Consider the following 27,486-nt stretch of genomic DNA (forward strand, 5'->3'; position numbering starts at 1 on the left):
GATTTTAACAAACTTGGTGGCGTTGGAAAAAGGATTAAATTATCTATTATTTGATAGGTCATGGACCACCTAATTCATTTTGTGCTGAGAGATATGACCGTTTAAAGTTAACCCAACAACCATTTTCCTCTAATTGGTTGTTGATCCAGACCTATAGTCTGTAGGTCCAACCACGGTTTGTAGGTCCAACCACAGACCATACTGGTCGGTTGTGGGTGGGATCACAGATACCTAAATCCTGGACCCCAACGACGAACCCCACCTACAGACCGTGTATCAGACCACGAACCGTTGGTGGCTTCTATGGTTCTGGCACCAGGTCCTGGAAAGCTGCATTTTTCCATCTTTCTCAAATCTGAGGTGTTACAATATATCTCCCTTGGGAACATTCGTCCTCGAATGAAGCCTAAATAAGCTGAGTATGGAGTGAAGGAGTTGCAATCCCTACTACTAAGTACTAGAAACTAATATCTAACTAAACTGAGTTCCAAGAACATGCAAATATGCTGAAATACAAGAATAACTGAGGGAACAAGATATTGAGACTGAATTACTCAATAGTAAACTGAGATACTGAAGAGGAACTATTACCTTAAGCTGAAATGGAATCGGAAGGAAAGAGGTGAGGATACTTGTCCATCATGGCTTCTTTTGCTTCCCAAGTAGTTCCCTCTACGGACTGACTCCTCCATAAAACCTTTACTGAAGCGACTTCCTTATTTCTCAAATTAGGAACCTGACGATCAAGAATTTCAACTGGTGCCTCTTCATAAGTAAGACTATCCTTCACAATCACATTCTCTAATGGTACTATCAATGTCGTATCACCCACACACTTCTTCAACAAGGAAATGTGAAAGACTGGATGAACCACTGCTAGTTCTGCTGGCAACTCCAACTCATAAGCCACATTACCAACCCTTTTCAGGATTTTGTAAGGACCTACATATCTAGGACTGAGCTTCTCTTCCTTTCCAAATATCATCACCCCCTTCATAGGTGACACCTTTAGGAAAACCCAATCATCGATTTTGAACTCTAAGTCCCTTCTTCTCACATCTACATAGGACTTCTGATGACTCTGAGTTGCCTTAAATCTATCTCTAATGAGCTGAACTTTCTCCATAGCCTCATGAACAGAATCTGGCCCTATCAAGGCTGCTTCAACTACTTCAAACCAACCAATTAAGGACCTGTATCTACGCCCATATAGTGCCTCACACAGGGCCATCTGAATACATGAATGTAAGTTATTATTATAGGCAAACTCTATGAGAGGTAGGTGATCATCTCAACTACCCTTGAAATCAATCACGCAAGCTCTCAACATGTCCTTTAAGGTTTGAATGGTATGCTATGCCTGACCATCCTTCTGTGGATGAAATGTTGTACTGAGATTTACCTGAATACCAAGACCTTTCTGAAACAATTTCCAGAAATCAGAGGTGAATTGAGGACCTATATTTGAAACGATAGACAAGGGAACCCCATGTAGTCTAACTATATCATTGATTTAGAGTTTGGCATAGTCCTCCGCTGATTCTATAGTCTTGACAACCAAGAAGTGAGCGGACTTAGTAACTCTATCCACTATCACCCAAATGGAGTCATGTTGTCTGCGAGTACAAGGTAAACCTGTGATGAAGTCTATGTTTATCACTTCCCATTTCCATATAGAAATGCTAATCTCTTGAGTCATACCTCCTAGTTTCTGATGTTCTACCTTAACTTGCTGACAATTAGGACACTAAGCCACAAAATCTACGATGTCCCTCTTCATGTCGTTCCACCAAAAGACTTTTTGTAGATCACGGTACATCTTAGTGTCACCTGGATGAATGGAATACCTGGAGTTATGAGCTTTTGTAAGGATCTGTTGTCTCAACTCACCACATTAGGAACACATAAGCAACCTTGGTAGTGAAGCACACCATCTCCCCCTTGGGAGATAACCTCAACTTTATGCTGATGAACTGCACCTTTCAATTAAACTAATATAGGATCATTGTCTTGTTTTTCCTTAACCTCTGCTACCAATGAAAATTCTCACACCACTATATGATGTGTCCGTAAGGCAAACTCCTAAGCGATAAAGTCGGTGAACATCTTTTGCTAACTTTTCCTTTTCTTCCTCAACATGTATCACACTACCCATAGATAGTCTGCTAAGAGCATCAGCCACTACATTGGCCTTACCCAGATGGTAAAACACATACATGTCATAGACTTTGAGGAATTCAAGTCATCTCCTCTGACGAAAAATCAACTCTTTCTGGGTGAACACATACTAGAGGCTTTTATGATTTGTGAACACATCAACATGAACACCATACAAGTATTGTCTCCAAATCTTTAGGGAAAATACTACGGCTCCAAGCTCGAGGTCATGATTCGGGTAGTTCTTCTCAGGACCTTAAGCTGTCTAGAATCATAAGTTATAACCTTACCTTGTTGCATCAATAAACAATCTAGGCCGACCCTGGATGCATCACAATAAATCATTTAACCGTCTGAACCATCTAGTAGAGTCAAGAAATGAGATGTAGTCAACCTAGTCTTCAGTTCTGAGAAGCTTTTATCACACTCATTTGACCACTGAAATTTGACCTTCTTTTGAGTCAACTTGGTCAATAGGGAAGCTATGGATAAAAATCCTTCAACAAATCTCCTCTAATAACCAACCAAACCTAAGAAACTTCTGATATCAGTTGGAGAGGTGGGTCAGGGCCAATGTTGTACCGCCTCAATTTTCTGAGAATCCACTCGGATCCCTTCGCTAGATATCACATGGACAAGGAAAGAGACTAATTGTAACCGAAATTCACATTTGCTAAACTTAGCAAATAGCTGGCGATCTTTGAGGATTTGCAAAACAACTCTCAGATGAGTCGCATAATCTTCCTCACTTCGAGAATAAATGATGATATTATCAATAAAGACGATAATGAACAAGTCCAAATATTGTTTGAACACCCTGTTCATTAAATCCATGAAAGTTTCATGGGCATTTGTTAGCCCAAAAGACATAACTACAAATTCATACTGATCATACCAAGTTCTGAAGGTTATCTTCGGAATGTCACTATCTATGACACTGAGCTGATGAGAGCCAAATCTGAAGTCTATCAAAGACATGCAAAAAGGGACATTTCATTTGAAAGCATGCAATTTACCAAGTTCGAACATCATCATGAAGATAGTGAAAAAGCACAAGTCATAAACATAATCAATACATATATCATCATAACATAAGAGAAACACTTCATGAATAACCTCAAAGCATACTTGTGCAATGCATGGATAAGACCCCATAAATCTCACCCATGCTAAGTAGCCCTCCCTAGGCCATCATTCATATTCATCATCTTTAAGACCTTGAAAACTCATATAAAAGATCCTTGAGTAACCATAGTTCATAATTCATATTTCTTGTTGTTATGGGAATAAGCCTTAACCGACATGAGACCATGTGAGCTATACATGATCCCCCATTGTTACTCACACCGAATAGGGGTGTCCTACTTGCATAAGATAGAACCATACTCTTAGCTTAGGTGGATCCACTAGCTAAATATCCTACGGGGGCACGTAGTTTATGGGACAAGGAAATTGCTTCTAAAAACCCGGACTCAACTAGCGTAAAAGGTCTCCATCTCATGATACATACTTTGGGAACCCGGACTCAACTAGTGTAAAAGGATCCCATTTGGAAGTCGGACTCAACTAGTGTAAAAGTTTCCATCTCATATTCAATATCCACTCAGTGCTAAGCATTAATTCCAACACAGTACATACTAAGTCTTGACTTAAGTTCATATTTATGGGAGAATATTTTGACAGTCAATCCATGCTTAATTCACAAGATAGCTCTTTAGATCATGCGTGAGAATAACCTTTCACCGTCCATGTCTACATATATATTCAATATGTGAGAAATCCTTTCAACCTTAGAATCTTCATATTGTGAGAAAAATCTTTCACATCATATCATATTCATGCATAAGTGTGTATATGATAATACCCTTTCAACAACACAACACTACATCATAATCATAGACATTTCACACTCAAAGTGTTCTTAAAGCATATACATAAACTTCATAAAACATTCATAATATCATATCTTGCCCTTCCAAGGATCAAAGCTCATATCAATCAACACATCTAGAATTCACTACATTAGACATGGATATCATTATAATTCAAGTAACTCAATCACTACTTGCATAATCTCATAACATTCTTCTTTCATCAACAACCCACATTACAAGATCACAATTGGGAACTATGGGAATTTCATGGGTTCTTGGGGATTACTACGTAAGAAATCATCAATTCATACATAATATATCACAGTTAAAACATTAGAATCGATTTTGAAAGGAACCCATGACTTTGTAATCAAACCCTAAATTTTAGGGATTTCTATCTTTGAAATTGGGATTTTGAAGGGACTCCATGGATGAATTCTATCCATGGATGAAGAGCTACCATACCTTACCAACAAAGCCCTATTAATTTGGTGTGAAAACCTTGCTCCTTGAACCCTAGCTCCAACTTCCTTCTCTTCTTCTTCTTTGAGTTTTCTAGAGAGAGAATTTTTTTTGAGGAGTTTTGGGTTTTCTTTTGGGATTTGAGAGAGTGACTTAATTGGGGAAATTTTGGGGGTTAAAATGCTTATATAGGTGGTTTAGATGTAGGCAAAACAACATCACTTCAACTTAATTAAAATTGGAAAAGACCTTTAAGTCCTCACTTAACCATCCCATAGGCCCTACCCACGCGACCTCAGACCAAAGATGGTGGACTGAGGCTTGATTTCAGGGCTTCGACCTACGAGTGCCTACCACGGACCGTGGACCCATCCATGTGGCGTGGGTCCTGGTCTCGTGGTTCACTGCCTCAGGCAGTCTCCAGGGGTCCTTACCTATGGACTCACCCACGTGACGTGGATCCAACCACTGCCCGTGGGTTGCCCTCGTAGGTGACACCTGGAGGTTCTTGAAAACTGCTACACTTTCCTCTTTTGGGTACGGGGAGTTACATCCATGACTATAACCCTCACGTTAAGCTCTAGTTTAGCCTAGTAATTTCTAGGGTGTTACAATATCTCCCCCTCGGGAACATTCGTCCTCGAATGATGATCTAGACACCTTACGGAAGTAAAGACTCAAGACTAGCAGTCCATCATGCATGCAATATTAAAATAATGCACAATTTAAAGGAGGAAACTTTAACTCCATCTCAAACATAATCAATGCAACACAAGGAAGTAGGAACTATATCTAACAACCCATATGCATGAAAAACTCAATATTTCTCATATTCATAGGAGGAACTACCTTCTCCAAACTAAAGCATGCTCAACACAATCTCATGGAACCTTTATGCAATATACTCTTCAAGAATGCATAACTAAAGCATGTTCAACAATTCACCTCATGAAACATATATCAACTCTTACTCAATGCACAACAACATGAGGAAAAATCAATCATAAAAACTCACTTTCCTACTAAACATGAATTTCTTAAGAACATTCATAATATAAAGAAATCATGGAAAACACATATAACACACATGACTTCCAAAACAAGGAAAACTCAAGAGGAACTACTTACCTCAAGCTTGAATAGGAGTAGAAGGAAAAATATGAGGATATCGGGACTTCATATTGGCATTCTCCATAAAACCTTCACGGAAGCTAAGTTATTTCCTTGTTTCTCAATCTCTTGACTTGCCGGTCTAGGATCTCTATCGGAACCTCTTCATATGAAAGACTTTCGTCAACTCCCAACCTTTCTAAGGGAATAATGGATGCCGGATATCCAATACACTTCTTGAGCATATAAACATGAAATACCGGATGAACCGGAGCCAACTCATTTGGCAAATCTAACTCATAGACAACTTTACCAACTCGTTTCAAAATTTGGTATAGGCCTACATACCGGGGACTAAGTTTCCCTTTCTTGCCAAATCTTATCACACCCTTCATGGGTGAGATTTTCAAATAGACCCAATCGTTAACCTTAAATTATATATCTCTTCTTCTCACATCGGTATAAGACTGTTGTCTACTTTGAGCTTTCCTCAACCTCTCTCTAATAAGTCGTACCTTCTCAATGGCCTCATAAACTAATTTGGGACCAATTAGAGCAATTTTACCCACCTCAAACCATCCAACCGAAGACCTACATCTACCACCATACAAGGCTTCAAAGGGAGCCATACTGATACTTGAGTGATAGCTATTATTATAGGGAAACTCTATCAATGACAAGTGGTCATCCCAATTACCCTTGAAGTCTATTACACATGCCCTTAACATATCTTCCAATGTTTGGATGATAGGCTCCGCTTGCCCATCGATTTGGGGATGAAAAGTCCTGCTAAGCTTAACCTTAGTGCCAAGACCTTTTTGGAATGACTTCCAAAAGTGAGAAGTAAATAGAGTACCCTGATCGGAAATAATGGATAAGGGAACTCCATGCAACTTCACCATTTCACTTAGGTACAACTTAGCATAGTCTTCCGCCGAAAAAGAAACCTTGATGGGAATAAAGTGGGTTGATTTTGTCATCTGATCTATAATGACCCAAATAGAATCATGTTGTCTCCGGGTACGAGGCAAACCCATAATAAAATCCATATTTATCTCTTCCCACTTTCAAGTGGGAATACTTATATATCTTGGGATAAGCCTTCCGTCCTTTGATGCTCAACCTTAACTTGTTGATAATTCGGACACTTGGCCACAAATCCCGCAATATCTTTCTTCATCCCATTCCACCAATAGACTTCCCGTAGATCACGGTACATCTTGGTGGCTCCCGGGTGAATATAATACTGAGAACTATGGGATTCCTCTAAAATTTGTTCCCTCAAATTATCAACATTCGGAACATATAACCGACCTTGATACCTAAGCACCCCATTTCCCCCTTGGGAGAATGCCTCAATAGACTTTTTGAGTACCGCCTCTTTCATTTCTACTAATATTGGGTCAAGGCCTTGCTTATACTTCACATCAATCACAAAGGACGATTCGGAACCATTATGGACCATGACACCACCCTTGGTGGAATCCACTAGTTGAACACCTAATCTGTCTAACCTATGCACAGAACAAACCAACTCTTTCTTTTTTTCATCTAGATAAGCCACACTACCCATTGAAAATCTACTAAGAGCATCCGCTACCACATTAGCTTTGTCGGGGTGATAAAGGACACTCATGTCATAATCCTTCAAAAGTTCTTGCCACCTTCTTTGGCGGAGATTCAAGTCCTTTTGACTAAACACATATTGTAGACTCTTATGATCGGTGAAAACATCCTCATGGACCCCATACAAATAGTGCCTCCATATTTTTAAGGAAAACACAACCGCCGCTAACTCAAGGTCATGGGTAGGATAATTCTTCTCATGGACTTTAAGTTTCCTTGAAGCATAGACAATCACCTTACCATTTTACATAAGAACATATCCCAACCCACCTCTAGAGGCATCACAATACACCACAAAACCATTCGTACCCTCCAGTAAGGTCAACACCAAAGCGGAAGTAAGTCTATCTTTCAACTCTTGGAAACTTTTCTCACAAGCTTCCTACCACACAAACTTAACCTTCTTTTGAGTCAAAACCGTCAAAGGAGAAGCAATGGAAGAAAATCCCTCAACAAACCTTCTATACTAACTGGCCAAACCCAAAAAGCTTCTAATGTCAGAAGGAGTTAGAGGTCTAGGCCAACTCTTAACCGCATATGTCTTCTTAGGATCCCCCTCAATCCCCTTGCTTGACACAATATGACCAAGGAAAGCCACAGACCGTAACCAAAATTCACAGTTGCTAAACTTTGCAAAAAGTTGTTAGTCTTTTAAGAACTTGCAACACAATTCTAAAATGGTCCACATGTTCGTTCTCACTCATTGAATAGATCAAAATATCATCAATAAACATAATTACGAACATATCAAGGTATTGTCTAAAAACTATATTCATTAAATCCATAAATGCCATCGGAGCATTAGTCAACCCAAACGACATAACCACAAACTCATAATGACTATATCGGGTTTGAAAAGTCGTCTTGGGAATATCAACCCCTCTCACCCTCAATTGATGATAACCTGAATGAAGATCAATCTTAGAGAAATAACTAACCCCTTGAAGTTGGTCAAATAAATCATCAATTCTTGGAAGAGGGTACTTGTTCTTAATGGTCACTTTATTCAATTGACGATAATTAATGCACATTCGAAGAGACCCATCCTTTTTCCTAACAAATAACATGAGAGCACCCTATGGAGAGATACACGGTCGAATGAAACCCTTATCTAAAAAATCCTTTAGTTGCTCTTTCAACTCCTTTAACTCGGCCGGAGCCATTCTATAAGGAGGAATAAAGATAGGTTGCGTATCCGGAAGAAGGTCAATACCAAATCTATTTTCCGCTCGGGAGAAATACCGGGCAAATCATTGGGGAAAACTTTCGAGAACTCATTAACCACGGGAATCGACTCAAGAGAAGGGGTTTCAGAATCTACATCTTTCACCCTAACAACATGGTAAAAGCAACCTTTCGAGGTCATCTTCCTAGCTCTAAGGTAAGACACTAATTGACCTCTAGGAATAGAATTTACCCATTTCCACTCTAAAATAGGCTCATTTGGAAATTGGAATCTACCAACCGAGTTCTACAATCAATAAAGGCATAACATGCATGCAACCAATCCATCCAAGAATCACATCAAAGTCTAACATGTCAAGTTCTACCAAGTCAACAAGAGTAACTCTATGGGATAAGGAAACGGGACATCTTCTATAAACCCTCTTAGCCACCACAGAATCACCAACAGGAGTAGAGACAAAAAAAAGGTTCTAATAACACTTCCGGAGGAACATCAAACTTCATTGCCACATAGGGCGTCACAAAAGATAAAGTAGCACCAGGATCCAACAAGGCATACAAATCAATAAGAAATACTTTTAACATCCCGTTCACTACATCCGGGGAGCTCTCTTGGTCACCTCTGGTTTGGAGAGCATAAAAACGGTTTTGCTTGGGAGCATTAGAGTTTGAACCGCTAATAGGAGCTTTATTGCCCTCTCTTCCTTGAACCTTAAGCATCAGACAATCTCTCATTTTATGACAACTCTTTCCACAACTAAAGCAACTATATGTGCCAACTAGGCACTTACCATTATGCTTCATTCCATATTTTGCACAAATAGGCCTAGTCACATAAGAACCACTACCATTACCTTCTTGAGGTTTAGGGTTACACCCTATCCTTGTTGACCCTTGGGGGAGCACTAGAGGAACCTTGGTTGGAAAACCTTTGCCTAAACTTTGGTCGACCTTGTCCATCAGACCTAGTATTGGAGAAGTTCCCATCACCGGTCCTAGCTCTTTTCACCTCCCTATTTTTTTCCTTGAGTTTTGATTCCTCAATTTGTTGGGCGTACACCATGTGATGTGACATGTCCATATCATGATGAAGCATTGCCGTACGAAACTCTTCTTCTACCATGCCGGACACACCTGACAAAAACCTACTCATCTTAGCCCTCGAATATGACACCATAGTTGGAGCATATTTGGATAGTTGGGTGAACTTTAGGGCATACTTCTTCACACTCATACTTCCTTGGAGAAGGTTAATGAACTCTTGCACCTTTGCTTCCCTCAACTCTAGGGGAAAGAACCCATAAATAAATGCCGATTTAAACAATTCCCATCCTACAGGACCCGCTCCTACCGGTCTTTCTCCCTTCCATTGATAATACCACACTTGAGCAACATCTTTCAATTGGTAAGCGGCTAATTCCGCCTTCTCTTCCAGATTCATCCCCATAATAGCAAGTACCTTATAGACCTCGTCAATAAGACTTTGAGGATCCTCTTCCACTTTGGAGCCATGAAATTCTGGGGGGGTTCATTCTTGCAAAATCCCTCACTCTTGAAGCCGCCGAATTCACATTAGGATTCACCGGAGCTAAAACCTCTCTATTGGCTTGAGCCGTCACGGCTTGAGACAACATTTGAATAGTCTCCCTAAACTCCGCATGAGTAGCATTCTCGACCAAAGGATCAACCGGAGCTTGATGATCTTGAGGAGAAGTTCATTGTTTCACATTATCACCCTCCATACTTCTAGTATTGGCCCTTCTAGTATTCATATCCTGAAGAAAGTAGGGCAAGGATTAGGAGAGAGATCTTATAGAGTTAAAATCTATGGTACGACTTAGAGTAATGAAGAAGTGAAGTTTTCTAATCATCTTGTAGCCTCTCATTCATAAATGTGGCATGCTTCACACACATGAACAAGACTCTAGTAGATGTGGCTTATGAAACATCATCCTAGGATCATTCAAAACTTTGTGCTCTGATTACCAAGTTTGTCACGACCCAGGAGTACCCCCTAGATGTAACATGGCGTATAGAACCCTGATGGACTCTATAAAAGCCACTTAGTTCTCATAACATAAGCAATAGAATAATAAGAGTAAAAATCACAATTCAAGTCTAAAATTTTCATAAAGAAAAGCGAAAGTCTAGACACTTAGTCTCAACATAGCCATCTATTGCATTATTTGAATGAAATAGGGCCTATCCCATACAACATGTACAAAAAGGGAAATACATGAAACAAAACTACAATATGAGAAAAATCCGTCCTCTAACCAAGAGGACTTACCAACAAGCTCGGAAGATACTCAAGTTCAAGCTCTAGCCACTAGAATGATCACCTCGAGAACCGAACCCTACACTTGGGGAAAATGTAGGAAAAGTAGGTGTTAGTATAAAACTGCACTAAGTATGATAGCCATGCATAAAAACATTGAAGACATGTAAAAAGGGACATTTCCTTTGCAAGCATGCAATTTACCAAGTTCAAGCATCATCATGAAGATAGTGAAAAAGCATAAGTCATAAACATAATCAATACATATATCATCATAACATAAGAGAAACACTTCATGAATAACCTCAAAGCATACTTGTGCAATGCATGGATAAGACCCCATAAATCTCACCAATGCTAAGTAACCCTCCTTAGGCCATCATTCATATTCATCATCTTTAAGACCTTGAAAACTCATATAAAAGATCCTCGAGTAACCATAGTTCATAATTCATATTTCTTGTTGTTATGGGAATAAGCCTTAACCGACATGAGACCATGTGAGCTATACATGATCCCCCATTGTTACTCACACCGAAAAGGGGTGTCCTACTTGGCTAAGGTAGAACCATACTCTTAGCTTAGGTGGATCCACTAGCTAAATATCCTACGGGGGCACGTAGTTTATGGGACAAGGAAATTGCTTCTAAAAACCCGGACTCAACTAGCGTAAAAGTCTCCATCTCATGATACATACTTTGGGAACCCGAACTCAACTAGTGTAAAAGGATCCCATTTGGAAGTCGGACTCAACTAGTGTAAAAGCTTTCATCTCATATTCAATATCCACTCAATTCTAAGCATTAATTCCAACACAATACATACTAAGTCTTAACTTAAGTTCATATTTATGGGAGAATATTTTGACACTCAATCCATGCTTAATTCATAAGATAACTCTTTAGATCATGCGTGAGAATAACCTTTCACCGTCCATGTCTACATATAGATTCAATAGGTGAGAAAGCCTTTCAACCTTAGAATCTTCATATTGTGAGAAAAACCTTTCACATCATATCATATTCATGCATAAGTGTGTATATGAGAATACCCTTTCAACAACACAACACTATATCATAATCATAGACAATTCACTCTCAAAGTGTTCTTAAAGCATATACATAAACTTCATAAAACATTCATAATATCATATCTTACCCTTTCAAGGGTCAAAGCTCATATCAATCAGCACATGTAGAATTCACTACATTAGACCTTGGATATCATTATAATTCAAGTAACCCAATCACTACATGCATAATCTCATAACATTCTTCTTTCATCAACAACCCACATCATCACAAGATCAAATGAGAAATATGGGGATTTCATGGGTTCTTGGGGATTACTATATAGACACCATAATAAATCATCAATTCAATCATAATATAACATAATTAAATCATTAGAATTGATTTTGAAAGGAACCCATGACTTTGGAATCAAACCCTAACTTTTAGGGATTTCTATCTTTGAAATTGGAATTTTGAAGGGACTCTATGAATGAATTCTATCCATGGATGAAGAGCTATCATAAATTAACAACAAAGCCCTATGAATTTGGTGTGAAAACCTTTCTCCTTGAACCCTAGTTCCAACTTCCTTCTTCTTCTCTTCTTCTTTGAGTTTTCTAGAGAGAGAATTTTTTTGAGTGGAGTTTTGGGTTTTCTTTTGGGATTTGAGAGAATGACTTAATTGGGGAAATTTTGGGGGTTAAAATGCTTATATAAGTGGTTTAGATGTAGGAAAAATGACATCACTTCAACTTAATTAAAATCGGAAAAGACCCTTAAGTCCTCACTTAACCGTCCCACAGGCCCCACCCATGCGACCTCATCGACAGATCGTGAATGGACCTACGGTCCGTCCTGGTGAACCGTGGATGGTGGTATGAGGCTTGAATTTCAGGGCTTCAACCCACGACTGCCTACCACGAACCGTGGACCCATCCACGTGGTGTGGGTCCTGGTCTCGTGGTTCACTGCCTCAGGTAGTCTCCAGGGGTCCTCACCTACGGACTCACCCACGTGGCGTGGACCCAACCACAACCCGTGGGTTTCCCTCGTGGGTGATACCTGGAGGTTTTGGAAAACTGCTACACTTTCCTATTTCGAGTACGGGGAGTTACGTCCATGACTCTAACCCTCACGTTAAGCTCTAGTTTAGCCTACTAATTTTTGGGGTGTTACAATTTGTCATTTTGATATCGATCCAGTCTCTTGGAGCTTACAATAAAATCACCACTCCTCAATTAGAATCCTCGTAATAGACTTCACAACCTAAACACATTAATACCGTACCAAAGATCCACCACTAAAATATTCCTTATAAACAATGCTTAACCCAAGCGTCTGCAGTAACAAACTAGTTGGTTTCTCAAATGTGAATGCAACATCGAATCTCATTATACGAGCATGTGATACACTTGATAACTCTTTAAGTAGTTATTATTCGCACTTGACAATTAACGTATCCGTTTCTATATACAACTAGTACCATATCATGAAAGTCCATTAGATCCACCACTAAAAAAAAAAAATCATACCCCTCGAGAAGATTGTACTCAAATAGCCTACATATTTTTGCCCATTAAGTAACTACAATACACTACCAAATCAGTTTTGTCTCTCGTCCAAAACAATATGCATCCCTTCGTAGATCAGGTCGATAACAGGAGTAACACACTCCATAAATCTAAACAAGTAAGAATCGATACAATTATAGTAGTCGTATCATGACCCTTTTTGATATACACTTAATATATAAATCGTAGTAGATATTCTGACCTCAATTGGCGCAACATCATCCTCATCATTCACTAAGCAACCCATACATGTTATCATAACTTTACGAACTATATTTTCCGAAGTTACTGTGTTCATTATCTAGCCATCCTTTTAATCATTCCACTGCCAATTGTGGAACCAGTCTAGATATTGCTTATATCATACAAGTACTATTCTTCATGCTAGGGTAACTAGCCTGAAAAGATATAACACGTTCATGAAGTCCCTCAAATCATTGTTAAACCTCATTATTTAAATATTCTAAAAAAGAATCATTGAGTCATCACTTTACTTAGCCCCTTCAAATTGCTGAACATTCCGAATCTAACCACACATCTTTTCAGAAGTCTATCACTTCCACCTTATAAACACAATTCAATATCCATTAGTTTTTATTCCTTTTATTTTTTTTCTCCAAGCAGTCGTACATATACATATCTACTGTTAACCTCTACTTACTAACCAATTGGAATGATCCAATTGTTAAAGTTCAACAAATTTACCAACAAAATATTTCTTAAGCAAAAAACATTACCTGAAGCACCACGATTTTCTGCTCTCTAACGCGTTCTCTTGTTTTTCTTTTTGACTTCTCTCAATTATAATCTAAAAACTGTTAAACCCCCTTTAACTTATCTCAACATATGTGCCAAGTTGCCTTTGCTTTACCATTTAGTGAAGGGACAAATAATCAAGCTGAAGTGCAGCCTACCTGTTATGGATTAAACTGGTGCATACATCATGGTTACACTAATATCATTTTAGAAGTTGACTCGGAATTACTAACTAAGTGGTTCTTGCAGGTTTCTAATCCTCCTTGGATGATACACAGATACATACGGGAATTGCAGCTGCTTGCTAACCAATGTGTGTTTTTTCAATGTGTTCATATTTACATGGAGGCTAATAGCACAACAGATTTTTTGGCCAAACATAGTCATAAACAAGATATTGTACAGAATTACTACACTCATCGTCAATTGCCCCATGCAGTAAAAGGTAGCTATATGATGGAGAAACTGGGAGTACAAAATTTCAGAAGAACGAAGTTGAAAAGGATCAAACAACCACCTTGAATATCTGAAGCTACTTTCACGCAGCCAAGGGAAGTCAGTACTCACGAACAAGCTATAAATAAGATCCTCTATATACCAACAGTATACCAAATATACTTATTATAGTCATTTAACTGATTTAGTACAGTGACTTATTTTATGAGATACATTCTAGTCCATTTACTATGTCTTATCTAAGTATAGTAATTTGATTAGAGTTAGTTTCATTTCTTCGTGTAAGGGGAGAGCAGTGGCGGACCCAAGATTTTCACGAAGTGGGTTCAAGATATAAAAATATACCTAATATTATTTGTAATTTTTATGAGGCTAACAACATACATATCTGACTATACTAAACAATGTTAATACATTTGAAAAAAAATTACATTGACTTATGAATGAGACGGTAAATAACAAGATGAACGAAAAACTAGGATTCAATATAAACTAAGAAGATAAAAGAATATTATGAATGATTTCTCTTCATTCAACATTTAACAAATAAAAACAAAATATTAAACAAAATAATTATAACCTTAATTTCATAATCGAATACATAGAAATATACCTAATATTATTTGTAATTTTTTGTTGATTTTAGAATGATAAGGGATTTTTTAGTTGAAGAAATAAAAAATAACCACAATAATCATATATGTATATATAAAGACTAGAATCAAGAGCGAAAAACATACTTGATGGATATTGACTATTGATTCGAGATTTGAGCGACGGGGAGAGTTTTTTTCCTTCAATAAAAAAATATGCTCAAAATTTTGGGGGAAAAAGTAAGAGAGGTTCAAGAAGATTTCAACAAAGAAGAAGACAAAAAGGTTTTTAGAATTGAGAATAATAGGGATTAGTGCCTTTTAGTTGAGTTTTTTTAAAAAAAAAAATTAAAAACAAAAAGGACAAAAGTTGTTGACTATTGGACTTATAATTGTAAAAGTAAAAAGTTGTTCTACTTTTTATAGTTTCTAAGTAACTAAAAGGACAAAAGTTACACCTACATAGAGGACAAAATTGTGTGTGAACGTTTTATATATCAAAAAAACGAATTAAAACTAAAATATGGCAATGGGGATTCGATCCCGAGTTGGCTGGGAAAATTGAACCCCCTCAACCACTCGGCTAAGCTTCAGACTTGTGTTATTGGGTTCAAAATTTAATATATACATATAAAATTTTAAAAACTGATTAAATATACATATATATACGGTGTTATTTTTCAACGAAGTGGGTTCATATGAACCCACTTGAACCACTGTAGGTCCGCCCCTGGGGGAGAGTCTCCCTTATTTATGTATCATTAGTAACTTTGTATTAAGAGAGGAATCCTTTCTAGGTGCTTAGTTTATTATTACATCTTATTGTATCGGGTTGAGTCGACTAACCTTAGTAGGTAGGTTGATTCTTGACCCACCATAGGATTGGAGGTAAGGTTTATGTCTCCCTCCTTGTATATTTTTGTTTTCATATATGATAAGGCCTGGAGGTGCTGCTCAGCCCCTAACCCCCTCAAGGGTCGTTAAATAATAAAAAAAAAAACATATGTGTCAAGTAGTATATGGTATTAAATAAATTATAGACTTGGTCCATTAACCACATATTAAAATTAATTAATTAATTAAAATTTACTTGCTAATTAATTAACTATAGCTAAACAAATAGTTTAAAATTTTCAAACCAACTTCCTCCACTAATTCAAAATAACTCGGGGTAACTATCGATAGGGGTAAAATTGTAACCTTGCGACTATTTCTAGAATTGACCTTTCGGGTCATTATAATTTTGGGAGTAGTAGTGAGCACCGATTTGATGTAAGAGTTAAGATAACTCAAACTCCATAACATGTGCCGCCAGCGTAGATAGCATCGTACCGTAATTCAGGCGACTCTTCACCCAGCCTCGTTGAGGGCTTGTTAGTGGATCCATATGTTAAAGTTACGTTCTATACTCCGACAAGGTATAGAGTGGCTCTGGTAACATGGATAAGACATTGTATCAACACAAGGCTCGTCATAGTGATGGTCATCAGTTAGAGAAAATCTCCATTAAAATAAAGTATATATCTATAATTCAGTGTTTGCTATCATTGCATCTTTTACTGTGAAGCTTAAATATTTTTACCTTATGTTCATGCTTTACTTTAGTTGAGTTATTTTCAGTCCTTTAGTTCAGTTATTTGTTTCATTTAGCCTTATTAATTACATATTGTACATTCCATGTACTGATGTCATTCGACTTGCATCATGACATGTTTTCAGGATCATCAACATGTGCTTCGTTGAGATCGCACCATCCATTCGTCAGCTTTTAGTGAGGTCTCTTTGCTTTCGGGGGACTCCAATTTTATTTCTTAGTAGTAGTAGTATTTTGAGGTGTCGTGGGTCTTATCCCGACACCTATCTTAGGCAGTAGGGGCTCCATGGACAAGCAGAGTTAGAGAGTCTTTTAGTGCTCCGTTTTAAGATGTTATGCTAAACTTTAATTATATTTTTTTAGCATTTTCAAACATATTTGAGATTTAGTAATTGTTTTAAATATTTTATTCAGTTTTAAGCTTATGCTTGCTTGAATTAGTCGTTCTCTAAGTTGTCAGCTAGACCAAGAGTTTGCTTGAGAACCAACAATGATTTTCGAGTGTCAGTCACGTCCAGGGTTTAAGCTCAGAGCATGACAGTTCAGTCTTCTACAACAAATAAGTTCAATCTAAACCCTCCTTAATACGTAAGTGATTGGATTTATAATCAAAAGTTAAAAAAAAATGTGTTTTTCAAAGAATTAAAAGCATTGTCTTGTAAAGACACAAAATCCTTTTTAAAAAAGAAAAAAATTGATGGGTGATTTAGATTAAGGATTAATCCGTTTAAAAAAAGAATTAACTAGTAGATGCAGGGGCGGAGCCACATTGTATTAAGGGGTAACCCCCTTCGATGGAAAATTATATTATTTATACATGATTAAATAATATTTTATGTATATATAGTAGATGTCGAACCCCCTTCGGCTATTTCGTGTGTCTATTTCTATAAATTTTGAACCCCCTTATTGAAAATCCTGACTCTGTCACTGAGTAGATGAACTTCAAAATAGAAAGCTGGAAAAAACCTTCAAACTCAAATCATGACAAAATTTAGGTCCGAAAATAGATAGATAATGAGAAAGAGAGAGAAAATAATAGAAAAAGAACAAACAATGAAAAAGAAAAAATACTTAACCCACTCTCCTTAAAAGAGAGTGAAATGCTTTTTTTTGTGTCAACTGAACACTTAAGGAGCTACTTATTCTATTTTAAAGTAGTCCAAGGAGGTAATAAGATCCCCGTAAAATATAAGTGTGTAATTGGAAATCTAGTAATACATTGAGGGGTCATCTGACTATTTTCTCATTTAATTACTATACCTCTTGGAGACCTTTATCTCACAGAAAATCCTTTTATTTCTGTTTATTTAGTTGAATGATTTATCCGTTAAATGAGATAATTTTAATTTTTTTTTCTTTAAATAGGCTGGTTTATAAATTTTTTGTTCAAAAATTGAATTTATACTTAGCGGAGCACAAATTCTTTAAGGATGCAAAATAAAATTCGTGCGATATAATAATGGGATAATATAAACTTATGTCATGCGAAATAATTATTTATCCTCATAAATTAATTTATACTTAGCGGGACATAAATTCTTTAAAAGTATGGGATATAATTTGGGTATATTATGTTGCACAATATAAAGTTAAAAAGTTGTTTGTGTTTGGGGAAAAAAAGGGAAAATGCATAAGTACCCCCAGCCTATGCTCGAAATTCCAGAGACACACCTAACATTTACTAAGGTCCTATTACCCCCTCCCCCAAACTTAATTTATCTATAATATTCTACCCCTTTTCGACCTACGTGGCACTATCCTTGAAAAAATGTCAACATGCGCTAGGCCCACAAGATAGTGCCACGTAGGCCGAAAAGGGATAGAATATTACATATAAAATAAGTTCGGGGGTAATAGAACCTTAGTAAATATTAGGTGTGTCTCAGAAATTTCGGGTATAGGCTGGGGGTACTCATGCATTTTCCCGCAAAAAAATGAAAGCCAGCCCAAAATAGGAGCGAAGGTGCAAATTAGCCTTTCCCGTTGGCATTTATTTCTTGGTGTACACCCAAAGTTGCCTGTCGTCTTTCTAATAAGCCTCAGCTCTCAAGCAAAGAAGCCAAGGAAACCCCACATCTTCACTTCAATTTCTTTCCCTGTAGCCATGTCTCAGGTACTTACTTTCATAATTCATCCTCTCTGCGTATGTTTGATTCAAATCTTATCACTCTGCATCATTAATCTGCTATTGTTCTAACATATTGGATTTTTGAATTGTTGAACACAGTGAATTTTACACCCCCTTTTTTTTTTTTTTTTGCTTTCTTTACCCTATTTTGGTAGGTTTGAGGATTGTTTTCTTTGGGGGATTGATTTACGTTCTTTTACATTTTTCATTTTTTGGTTAACAATAACGCTAATACATATATGCTCACTCTCTTCAGGCAGAGAAAGTTGTACTGACTGCAAAAGAAGGTATGTCTTTTCACTCTTCTCCTTCTCCCCTGTTATATTTTAGTCTAGTATTATATATGCATCTATGATGTTGTTCATGAGCAATTTGAAAATTTTCAAAGGAGAAGTTTTTTTCTATATACAATATGTTGCACTATGAGCAATTGCTGGGTATTAAGATCATTTTTTTCAGACTTTTCCCAATCAGTAGACGTGGTATGTTCGTACAATGGTGTTTGGGGCAAGAGAGGTCTAATGGGATGAAGTATGTAATTTGAAGTAGGTAGATGATGATGTCATTAGTTTTCTAAAGTCCGACCTGACTTGCATGATTTGGAATTTCAAGAAATAATTTGGTCAAGGTGAATTGTACTAATGTTGAAAGCAGTAAGACCAAAACCGGCTAGTAAAGAAGCAACCATGTTAAACCATTATGTTTATTTTGCTCCGTAGATTTCAAGAAAACTTTTGTGGTACTGATGCTAACTGACGAAAGGCACATGGACGAACTTGGCTGATGCCTGATTGAACCTTTCAAAGCAAAGGCCAGCCTAGTGGGGAGCATGTCTCATCCCGAAGATATGTAATTCTGTCATTTTTCTATGATGGAATTTGATATATTGAACTGAATTCCAGATTGACTTGTAAAGAAATCTAATTACAGCCTTATGTTATTGGCTAAGTTGTGCGGATTCTTCGTTTTGATGCCGCACCCGTGTCGGATTCTCCAAAAATACACTAGTTTTAGAGAATCCAACACACACCCATTGATATTTTTGAAGAGTCCGAGCAACATAGGTTATTGGTATATCATATCATGTTAGTGAACGAAGGAACTCCTAGGTTCGTTTGATACTTGAGTCCAGGAGTAAATTTTTGCATATGCAAACTTAATCAAGATACAACAACCACAAACCCAATGTAATCCCACAAGTGGGATTTGGAAAGTGTAGTGTCTATGCAGACCTTACCCCTGCCTTGAGAAGGTAGAGAAGTTGACCCTCGGTACAAAACAGGATAAACAAAAGGTCACTAATGATACAACATAGCTTTTATTATTTGTTCCTTTAGCTTGATTGCATCATTTTTCATCTGGATCCTATCATTGTTTTGTAGTTGTCATCTGGATTTGTGCATTGTTTTCTCACCACCTGGAATTATTATTTTTTCTGTTTTTAAGACTCACATTTTGTTTTACCTTCTACAAAATACGCAATGGTATTGCATGTTGAATCTACAAAGTTGCCTTTGTGCCATATTTTTGTTTAAAAAGAATGGTGAATAACAGAGCATAAAGTTGTAACATTATTTTATGGTTTGTATTTTCTCTTTTTCCAGATGAGAAGTCTGGGTCTTCTGAGAGTAAAAAGTCTTCTGAGTCTGCCTCCATGGAAGCACAAACAGGAGAGACGAGGAAAACCCCTGCAGCTGGAGCTGGGCTTCAAAATCCCTTTGATTTCTCAGCCATGACTGGACTATTAAATGTACATATCTGTCACTATACAAAATAAGAGTTCTCTTTGTCACGTTTGATAATAGATTAATCTCAGTGATTTCTATCTTGCTGGCCATTGTGAAGAAAAAACATCAATGGTATCTTTTTCAGTTTCTTTCTCTCAAGTAATAGGATATCCTATCAAAAAAAGATGCTGGTGGGAAAGTAAAAAAATAGAATCTAACCAATAGTTATTTTGGTTGAATGTTTGAGACATGAAAGTGTGAACAATTTGTGCACCACTGCTGCTGCTCTAAAAAAAGATAAAAAGCCTGTGGCAATGACATCAATATTTGGCGATCTAATTAGTGAAATTTTATTTATATAGTATAACCTACAATGCATTTATCAGAATTCGATTAATAAATGTTCTGCTGCTTGGTTTCTTGACATGTTCATTTGTAATTCTTGTATCTTATTTTATTTTCAAATAACATGGCTAATGTAGGATCCAAGTATTAAAGAACTAGCTGAGCAGATCACAAAAGATCCTTCGTTTAATCAGATGGCTGAGCAGCTTCAGAAGACCTTTCAGGGTGCTGCTGTGGAAGATAGTATCCCCAACTTTGATAGCCAACAATATTTCTCTACAATGCAACAGGTTATGCAAAATCCTCAATTTATGACCATGGCTGAACAACTTGGTAGTGCATTAATGCAGGTATCTTTAGTTTCATGTTGTATTAGCACTGGATTTCGTAGTACAGAAAGATTCAACTTTGTGTTATTGATGTGTCATTTTTGTATGTATCAGGATCCATCCATGTCTAGCATTCTTGAGAATTTGACAAACTCATCACAGAAAGACCAACTTGAAGAACGAATGACACGCATCAAAGAAGATCCATCACTGAAACCAATTCTTGAAGAGATTGAAAGTGGCGGTCCAGCTGCAATGATGAGGTTATATGTGCTACCACTTGACATTATTAGTGGCATTCACTTTTGCTTAACCTAATGTAGTTTAGAACATACATGTGATAAGTATAAGGCTTGGGATCGTATCAAAGATGACACTAGTGGCTAAGTTACGAGACTTATCCTACTTGGGATATTTGATATTTCAGATTGAGATCTACAATTTTTCCTTGTCGAGTCACGAGTGTGTCTTTTGAAATGAATATGGACCATGATCTAATGATATTTTACAGGATAAGTTGTTCTACTTAAGAGTATTAAGCTAAGGCCACGATGTTATAAAAAGTGTGGTGTGTCCTCATAATGAGCATAAACGATTATTTGAAATTAAAGTTAGTGTCTTTACTGGAGCTCACAATATGTTATGAATCTTTTATGAGTGCCAACGGTATCAACTGGCATTAGTATCTTTACTGGAGCTCACAACATGTTATGAATCTTTTATGACTGCCGACGGTATCAACTAGTCAATGCCAGTACCCGTTAAAGTATCTCATCTTATGTTTTCTCTAGAGCAGGTAAGTTTTGGTTGCTACTTTTGATATATTTGTGTTGGAGAAACAAAATGAGTGAGATTAGAAGAAATGGATGTGAGCATGCAACAATATGTTTGTTCTTCGAAGTTTATTTCATTCTGCTATTGTTCATTTGCAGCCCTTCTGAGCTTTAAAACATGTTGGACTTCTGGTGTCCCTAAAACATATTATGTGCGCTCCTGCAGCTCCAAGTTCTCGCATATTGTTTACATCAGTTCTCTTCCTTAGATACATAGATATACCTATTACTCTAGCTTACTAGGTTTTATGTTCTCTGCACTTTGGTCTTTGATCTTAACTATGTAGTGTTCTTAACTTCTTGTGTTATGCTTTGATTGTTTCTATAACTGGAGGTATGATTTTCTTTTTTCTTTTCCAGGTATTGGAATGATCAAGATGTTTTAAAGAAGCTAGGTGAAGCAATGGGTTTTGCTGCTGCAGGGGAGGGTGCTACCTCCGCTGAAGTTTCTGGGCCAGATGAAACAGAAAAAGCAGATGAAGATGAATCCGTCGTACACCAGTGTGCCAGTGTGGGCGATGTGGAGGTGTGTTCTATCATTAAATTCCCCTCACCTCACATTAATCCCCCCCCCCCCCCCCTCTCTCAATCTGAAGTCATCCTGGTGGCCAAATTTTTGGATCAATTGAATATACCTGGAGCTTTGATGTCCACATACTGAATATTGCTGAATAGAAGATATGTCGTTTGAACTTTCTCTTATTTAGCTGCTGTAATGAATGATCCACCTTTCTATATCAATATAACTTCTTTAGACTGTTAAACCGTGAGTTCATTGGATATTTAGTTGTGATCTGTTTTTTTATACTTGTACTCTTTAAGGGCTTGAAGAATGTGATAGCCTCTGGTGCTGATAAAGATGAAGAGGATTCAGAAGGAAGGACAGCGTTGCATTTTGCATGTGGATATGGGGAGGTAAGAAAATAGTTAAAATGTTCCTTACGACCATTGCCATACTTAATATAATTACAGGTGTATCCAGGGTTTTGTTTATTTCAGCATTCTAAGGTATTTGGCTTTCTAATAGCTTTAGCTAAGCTACAAAACTTGCAGCCAGAGGGAACAATTCTTCCTTCAAGTAAAAAAAAATAATTCTTGGAATTACTGTACATTTTAAAGTGTTATTATTAGGAGCTGCCTTATACACGTGAAAATCTAGTCCCACGACTCCCTCTCTTTGATTTCATATTTTCTTTGCAGTTTACTAGGCATGGTAAGAATTAGCAACTTATTTAGAATTATCTGTAGATCAGGTATCCTGTCAATTTAATTATGGCTCAGTTCTTTATGTCCAAGTTTCTTGTATTATCTGGGTATTATGATTTATTTATTTCGTTTCCTCAAAAATCGGCTCTTTTAAGACTTTTCTACTGTACAATCCATCAGGGTGGAATGGCATTTTAAATTTCTTCTTTCCTTTTTTGTGTGTAACAATAACCTTCCATCGAGAATATCGAAACATCAATCACCAAATCCAAAGGATGTTCCCCACATTGTTGATGTGGGAGGTTTAAAGATGGACTAGATGCCATTTAAGGAAGTAGTATCATTGAAATTAGCCAAGGTTAAGCTTATTTTCTAGGTATTAAGCTGTTTCTCTGTATTGCTATACAGGTGAAGTGTGCTCAGGTACTTCTTGAAGCTGGGGCAGAGGTTGATGCTTTGGACAAGAATAAGAATACTGCCCTGCACTATGCTGCTGGGTACGGAAGAAAGGAGTGTGTAGCACTGCTGTTAGAGAATGGAGCAGCTGTGTGAGTCTTGATTCTTTGTGCATCGTGATGTCATGATCCTTGCTGCCTCTTGTTTCTTGTTTATTTTTCTTATCGTATTTACTTGATTTTTATTCTCTGTGCAGTACACTTCAAAACTTAGATGGGAAGACACCAATAGATGTTGCCAAACTCAATAACCAGAATGAAGTTCTAACGCTACTTGAGAAGGATGCATTTTTGTGAACTGGAACGACCCGATCTTCCTGGATGTAGGCTGGGGTGATTATTTTAAACTCATTCATTTTGAGAACTCAAGGAACCGTATCATCCATACATGATGCATTTCGTCTGTTTTCTTCGCCAGTGTATTTTTTATACATTTTCCAATTTTTCATGAGCACATACATTATATTATTTCAGGATTGTTTTGTATTTTTAATGTATCCAGTCTTGCTATGAAAGTTGCTTTGCATTTTGATTGAAATTTGATAGGAAGACGTATTTGTGTTAACTTTTAACCATGTCGCACTCTGGGTTCAAGTTTTGTCAATCTTAAGATTTTAAAGCGTATTTCATCGAACACATAATTTTCACAATATCATATAAATTAAGATAACTAAGACCTCGTTTGTTTTCATTAAGATTAAGACGTCTGGATTTGAATATATATCTGAATGGTTAAGATCTTGTCTCTAGATCCTGAATGATTAAGACAGTTTGTTATTAAACATTTGAATATAAGTATATATAAATTTTATTAATCTATAAACACAATAAATATTATAATTTAAATAAAATAGTAGTTAAATATTACATGAACAAAATATTAGAAAAAAACGTCACTCTTTGATAAACGTTAAGATATTTAAATTATAAATTAATATTTTAAGTAGGGGTGTCAAATGGGCAGGTTGAGTTGAAATTGGAGATATTAAAATGGGTTGAGATAGAAATCGGGTTGGGTATTGACCCGCTCAAGTTTACTTTGGGCTCAAATGGGCTAAAACGGGTTGGGTCTTGACCCGCCCAATTTGATTCGATTAATCTCAATAATTTAAACATAGTGATATTTAACTTTTATAATCACAATTCGAATTTTCGCTAGAGATTTTTTTTTAAAAAGTAACAAATGGATAGATAAATCATAAAAGATGCTAAATAGATAATAATTCATACCTTTAATATATGTATCTTAGTAAAGAGTTTTAAAACGGGTTAAAATTGGAGATTGAATTGGCTCAATTGAGGATTCTCTTAAAACGGGTTAGGCATGAATGAGTTGAGATTGAACCCAATTCAAATTATCTTGAGCCCAACCCTTAAAATTCTGGGCAGGTTGGATGGGTTACCTATGTTTGGGTTCATTTTTTATACCCCTAATTTTCAGTTTGATTAAAATAAAATTGAACTACATGAAATATATATATATATATATATAATTGTTAGAAAATAATGTAGTCATTTTTTTTAATTTCAAAAGCACATATTTATGTTGTTTTGTAGTTAGTCAAATAAAAAATTTACAATAAATTTTATTAATTCTTGATAAACAAGCCGCAAGAACAAAATAAAAAGTTCAAGGAAAATAATTTAGGTAATTATTAAAGTTGGAGAATGAGAGAGGCTTGAATTTTTATAAAGAAGAAATATAGAACACAATTTTTTTTCGAATATAAAAGTATCTTTAAAGGGGTCTAAATGAGAATAAGACACCATTTGCTTCTACTAAGACTAGGATAAATTAGCTAACTAGTCCAAATTCCTAACATAATTAATAAAAATATTTATACTTTAAAATAATTATTAAAAATGTCAAAATGTCAATATTTTAGCAAATAAAGTGTATCCTAATATAATTCAGTTTCCTTCTTTTTATTTGGGACCACTTTTTGACTCCATTACGGGTGAAAGAAAAAAACAAGACCCCATTACCTACTTTTTTCTCTCTAAATTTTTTATCCAAATTCTATCTTTTATATTTCTCTCTCTCACCATTTTTTTCATTATTCCATATCCTCAAGTAACTTAAACCTTGTCATTTTTAAATTAAATTTCTCCATTTTTCTAACAAATCTCTTAAATCATTCAAAAGATTTTCAACCTTTGTCGAAGTGAATTCGACTGATTTGCGATTGTTTCCATTAGGAATGAAAAATTTGAAATAATCGATTGAGATTTCTAAGTGAATTCGACTGATTTCGTTGAACTTCGAGATTGTCTGCCACAAATGTATTAAACGATTTTTTACAAAAACATTTATTTACGTCGTAATAAATCATTTATATATTACAACGGTTTAAAGACACTAAATTCAATTCGTAACGCCGTAAACAATTAAAGGTATCACACAAGCCTCCAGACAAGCTAAGCATCACAATAGGCATCACACAAACTAAACAAGAAGGTCAACACTTACCAACCTCTAAAACTCATACTACAATTAATTTCACAATTGACTTCCTAAGAAAAATCACTTACTCGATCATCTTAGTCTAAAAGAGTAAAAATCAAACCTACCTCGAAGGCCGAAACTTCACTTGAACAACTCTAAGCACTTCATCAATCGCACAATCACCAAAATGATCCCCAATTATCAAGAATAGATAGAGTTCATCAAAAGGAGCCCAATAATATCATATTGATAAGATTAGAAATCGAGAATAAAATAGTTCAAAAATCACTTCAGAAATCAAAAGTGACATTACAGAAGCGGCAATTTAGTTTTAAATTATGGAAAAGACAACAAAATTTTCAATCAAGGAAAAGAGAATGAGAAGTCTGTCTATATAAAAATATTTAATGTTTCATATTTTAAGAAAATATTAAATCTATTGGGAAAATTTTCAAAAATTAAGAAATGTTAGTGGCAGTTGAAACAGACTTTAAAAATTTATTTATTTTTCTTTTAAAGATCTTGGCATTCCAGTCGGAGCTCCATTATCAAGTGAGGAAAGTCCTGCTCCATCACCTGGTGGCAAGTGGGATCAACCATGAATTTTTTAATCAATCCAATTAATGATGGTACTAATTAGGACACAATTTCATAACCATTTTATTTCTTTACACGGGAGGATTTGCAACTAGTCCTACACCTCCTTTTATTTATCACACTTTAGTAGGTTAGCACCCAAAAAATAACCCTAGCAACACTGATATTTTAGCCAACCTCCAACTATAGCTTCCGGTGGCATGGCTGCCATGCCGGTCGGACAGCCTCCATTGGGGGAGGTTGCGCCGCATACCAACCAGCCCCAACCACAGTCTGCTTTGAATTTTCTGGGAGCCTTACGCCCAGATATCATGAAGTTAACACCATCAATACCTTTAAAGCTAAAACTTGTTACATATTTGCATGGAGAACCAAGAGTTATTTGGGAGGAGGAGGAAGTAGAACAAATGATAATTAAGGAGAACCTATAATATGCCATACTTGGAAAATTTTCATATGGATGGCCGGAGATTCAAGAACTCAGATCATTAATCCCCAAACAATGTAACTTGAAAGGAGAATGTAAAATTGGTTTATTGAGCAATAGATATGTGTTGATAAGGGCCTCTCTACTAGAGGACTACGTAAACTTACTGTCAAAGCCAATTTTTTACATCACTCAGAGGGGGTGGTCCTACCCAATGAGAACACTAACGTGGGACCCACTTTTTGATCCGGAGGAAGAAACTACAACAGCCATAGGTTGGATCTCTTTCCCAGAGTTACCCCCGAATTTTTTTGT

At 36.5% G+C, this 27,486-nt stretch overlaps 2 protein-coding genes across 4 annotated transcripts in view; both read left to right on the forward strand.

Moving 5' to 3' along the window:
• The window catches only part of LOC125828795 (chloride channel protein CLC-c-like), a 1,181,495-nt gene that overhangs the window by 263,142 nt on the left and 890,867 nt on the right, over positions 1-27,486 (forward strand). The gene's annotated exons all lie outside the window — the stretch shown is intronic.
• Positions 18,650-24,033, forward strand: LOC125828808 (ankyrin repeat domain-containing protein 2B-like). Its single transcript, XM_049508134.1, has 9 exons — positions 18,650-18,791; positions 19,063-19,093; positions 20,411-20,556; positions 21,016-21,228; positions 21,322-21,470; positions 22,401-22,566; positions 22,863-22,955; positions 23,655-23,794; positions 23,899-24,033. The coding sequence occupies exons 1-9, from the start codon at positions 18,783-18,785 to the stop codon at positions 23,996-23,998; spliced, it is 1,047 nt and encodes a 348-aa protein (XP_049364091.1). The 5' UTR covers positions 18,650-18,782; the 3' UTR covers positions 23,999-24,033.

Source organism: Solanum verrucosum, unplaced genomic scaffold (genome assembly GCF_900185275.1).
Source record: "Solanum verrucosum unplaced genomic scaffold, falcon-dt-bn FXZP01000198.1, whole genome shotgun sequence".
Lineage (NCBI taxonomy): Eukaryota > Viridiplantae > Streptophyta > Magnoliopsida > Solanales > Solanaceae > Solanum > Solanum verrucosum.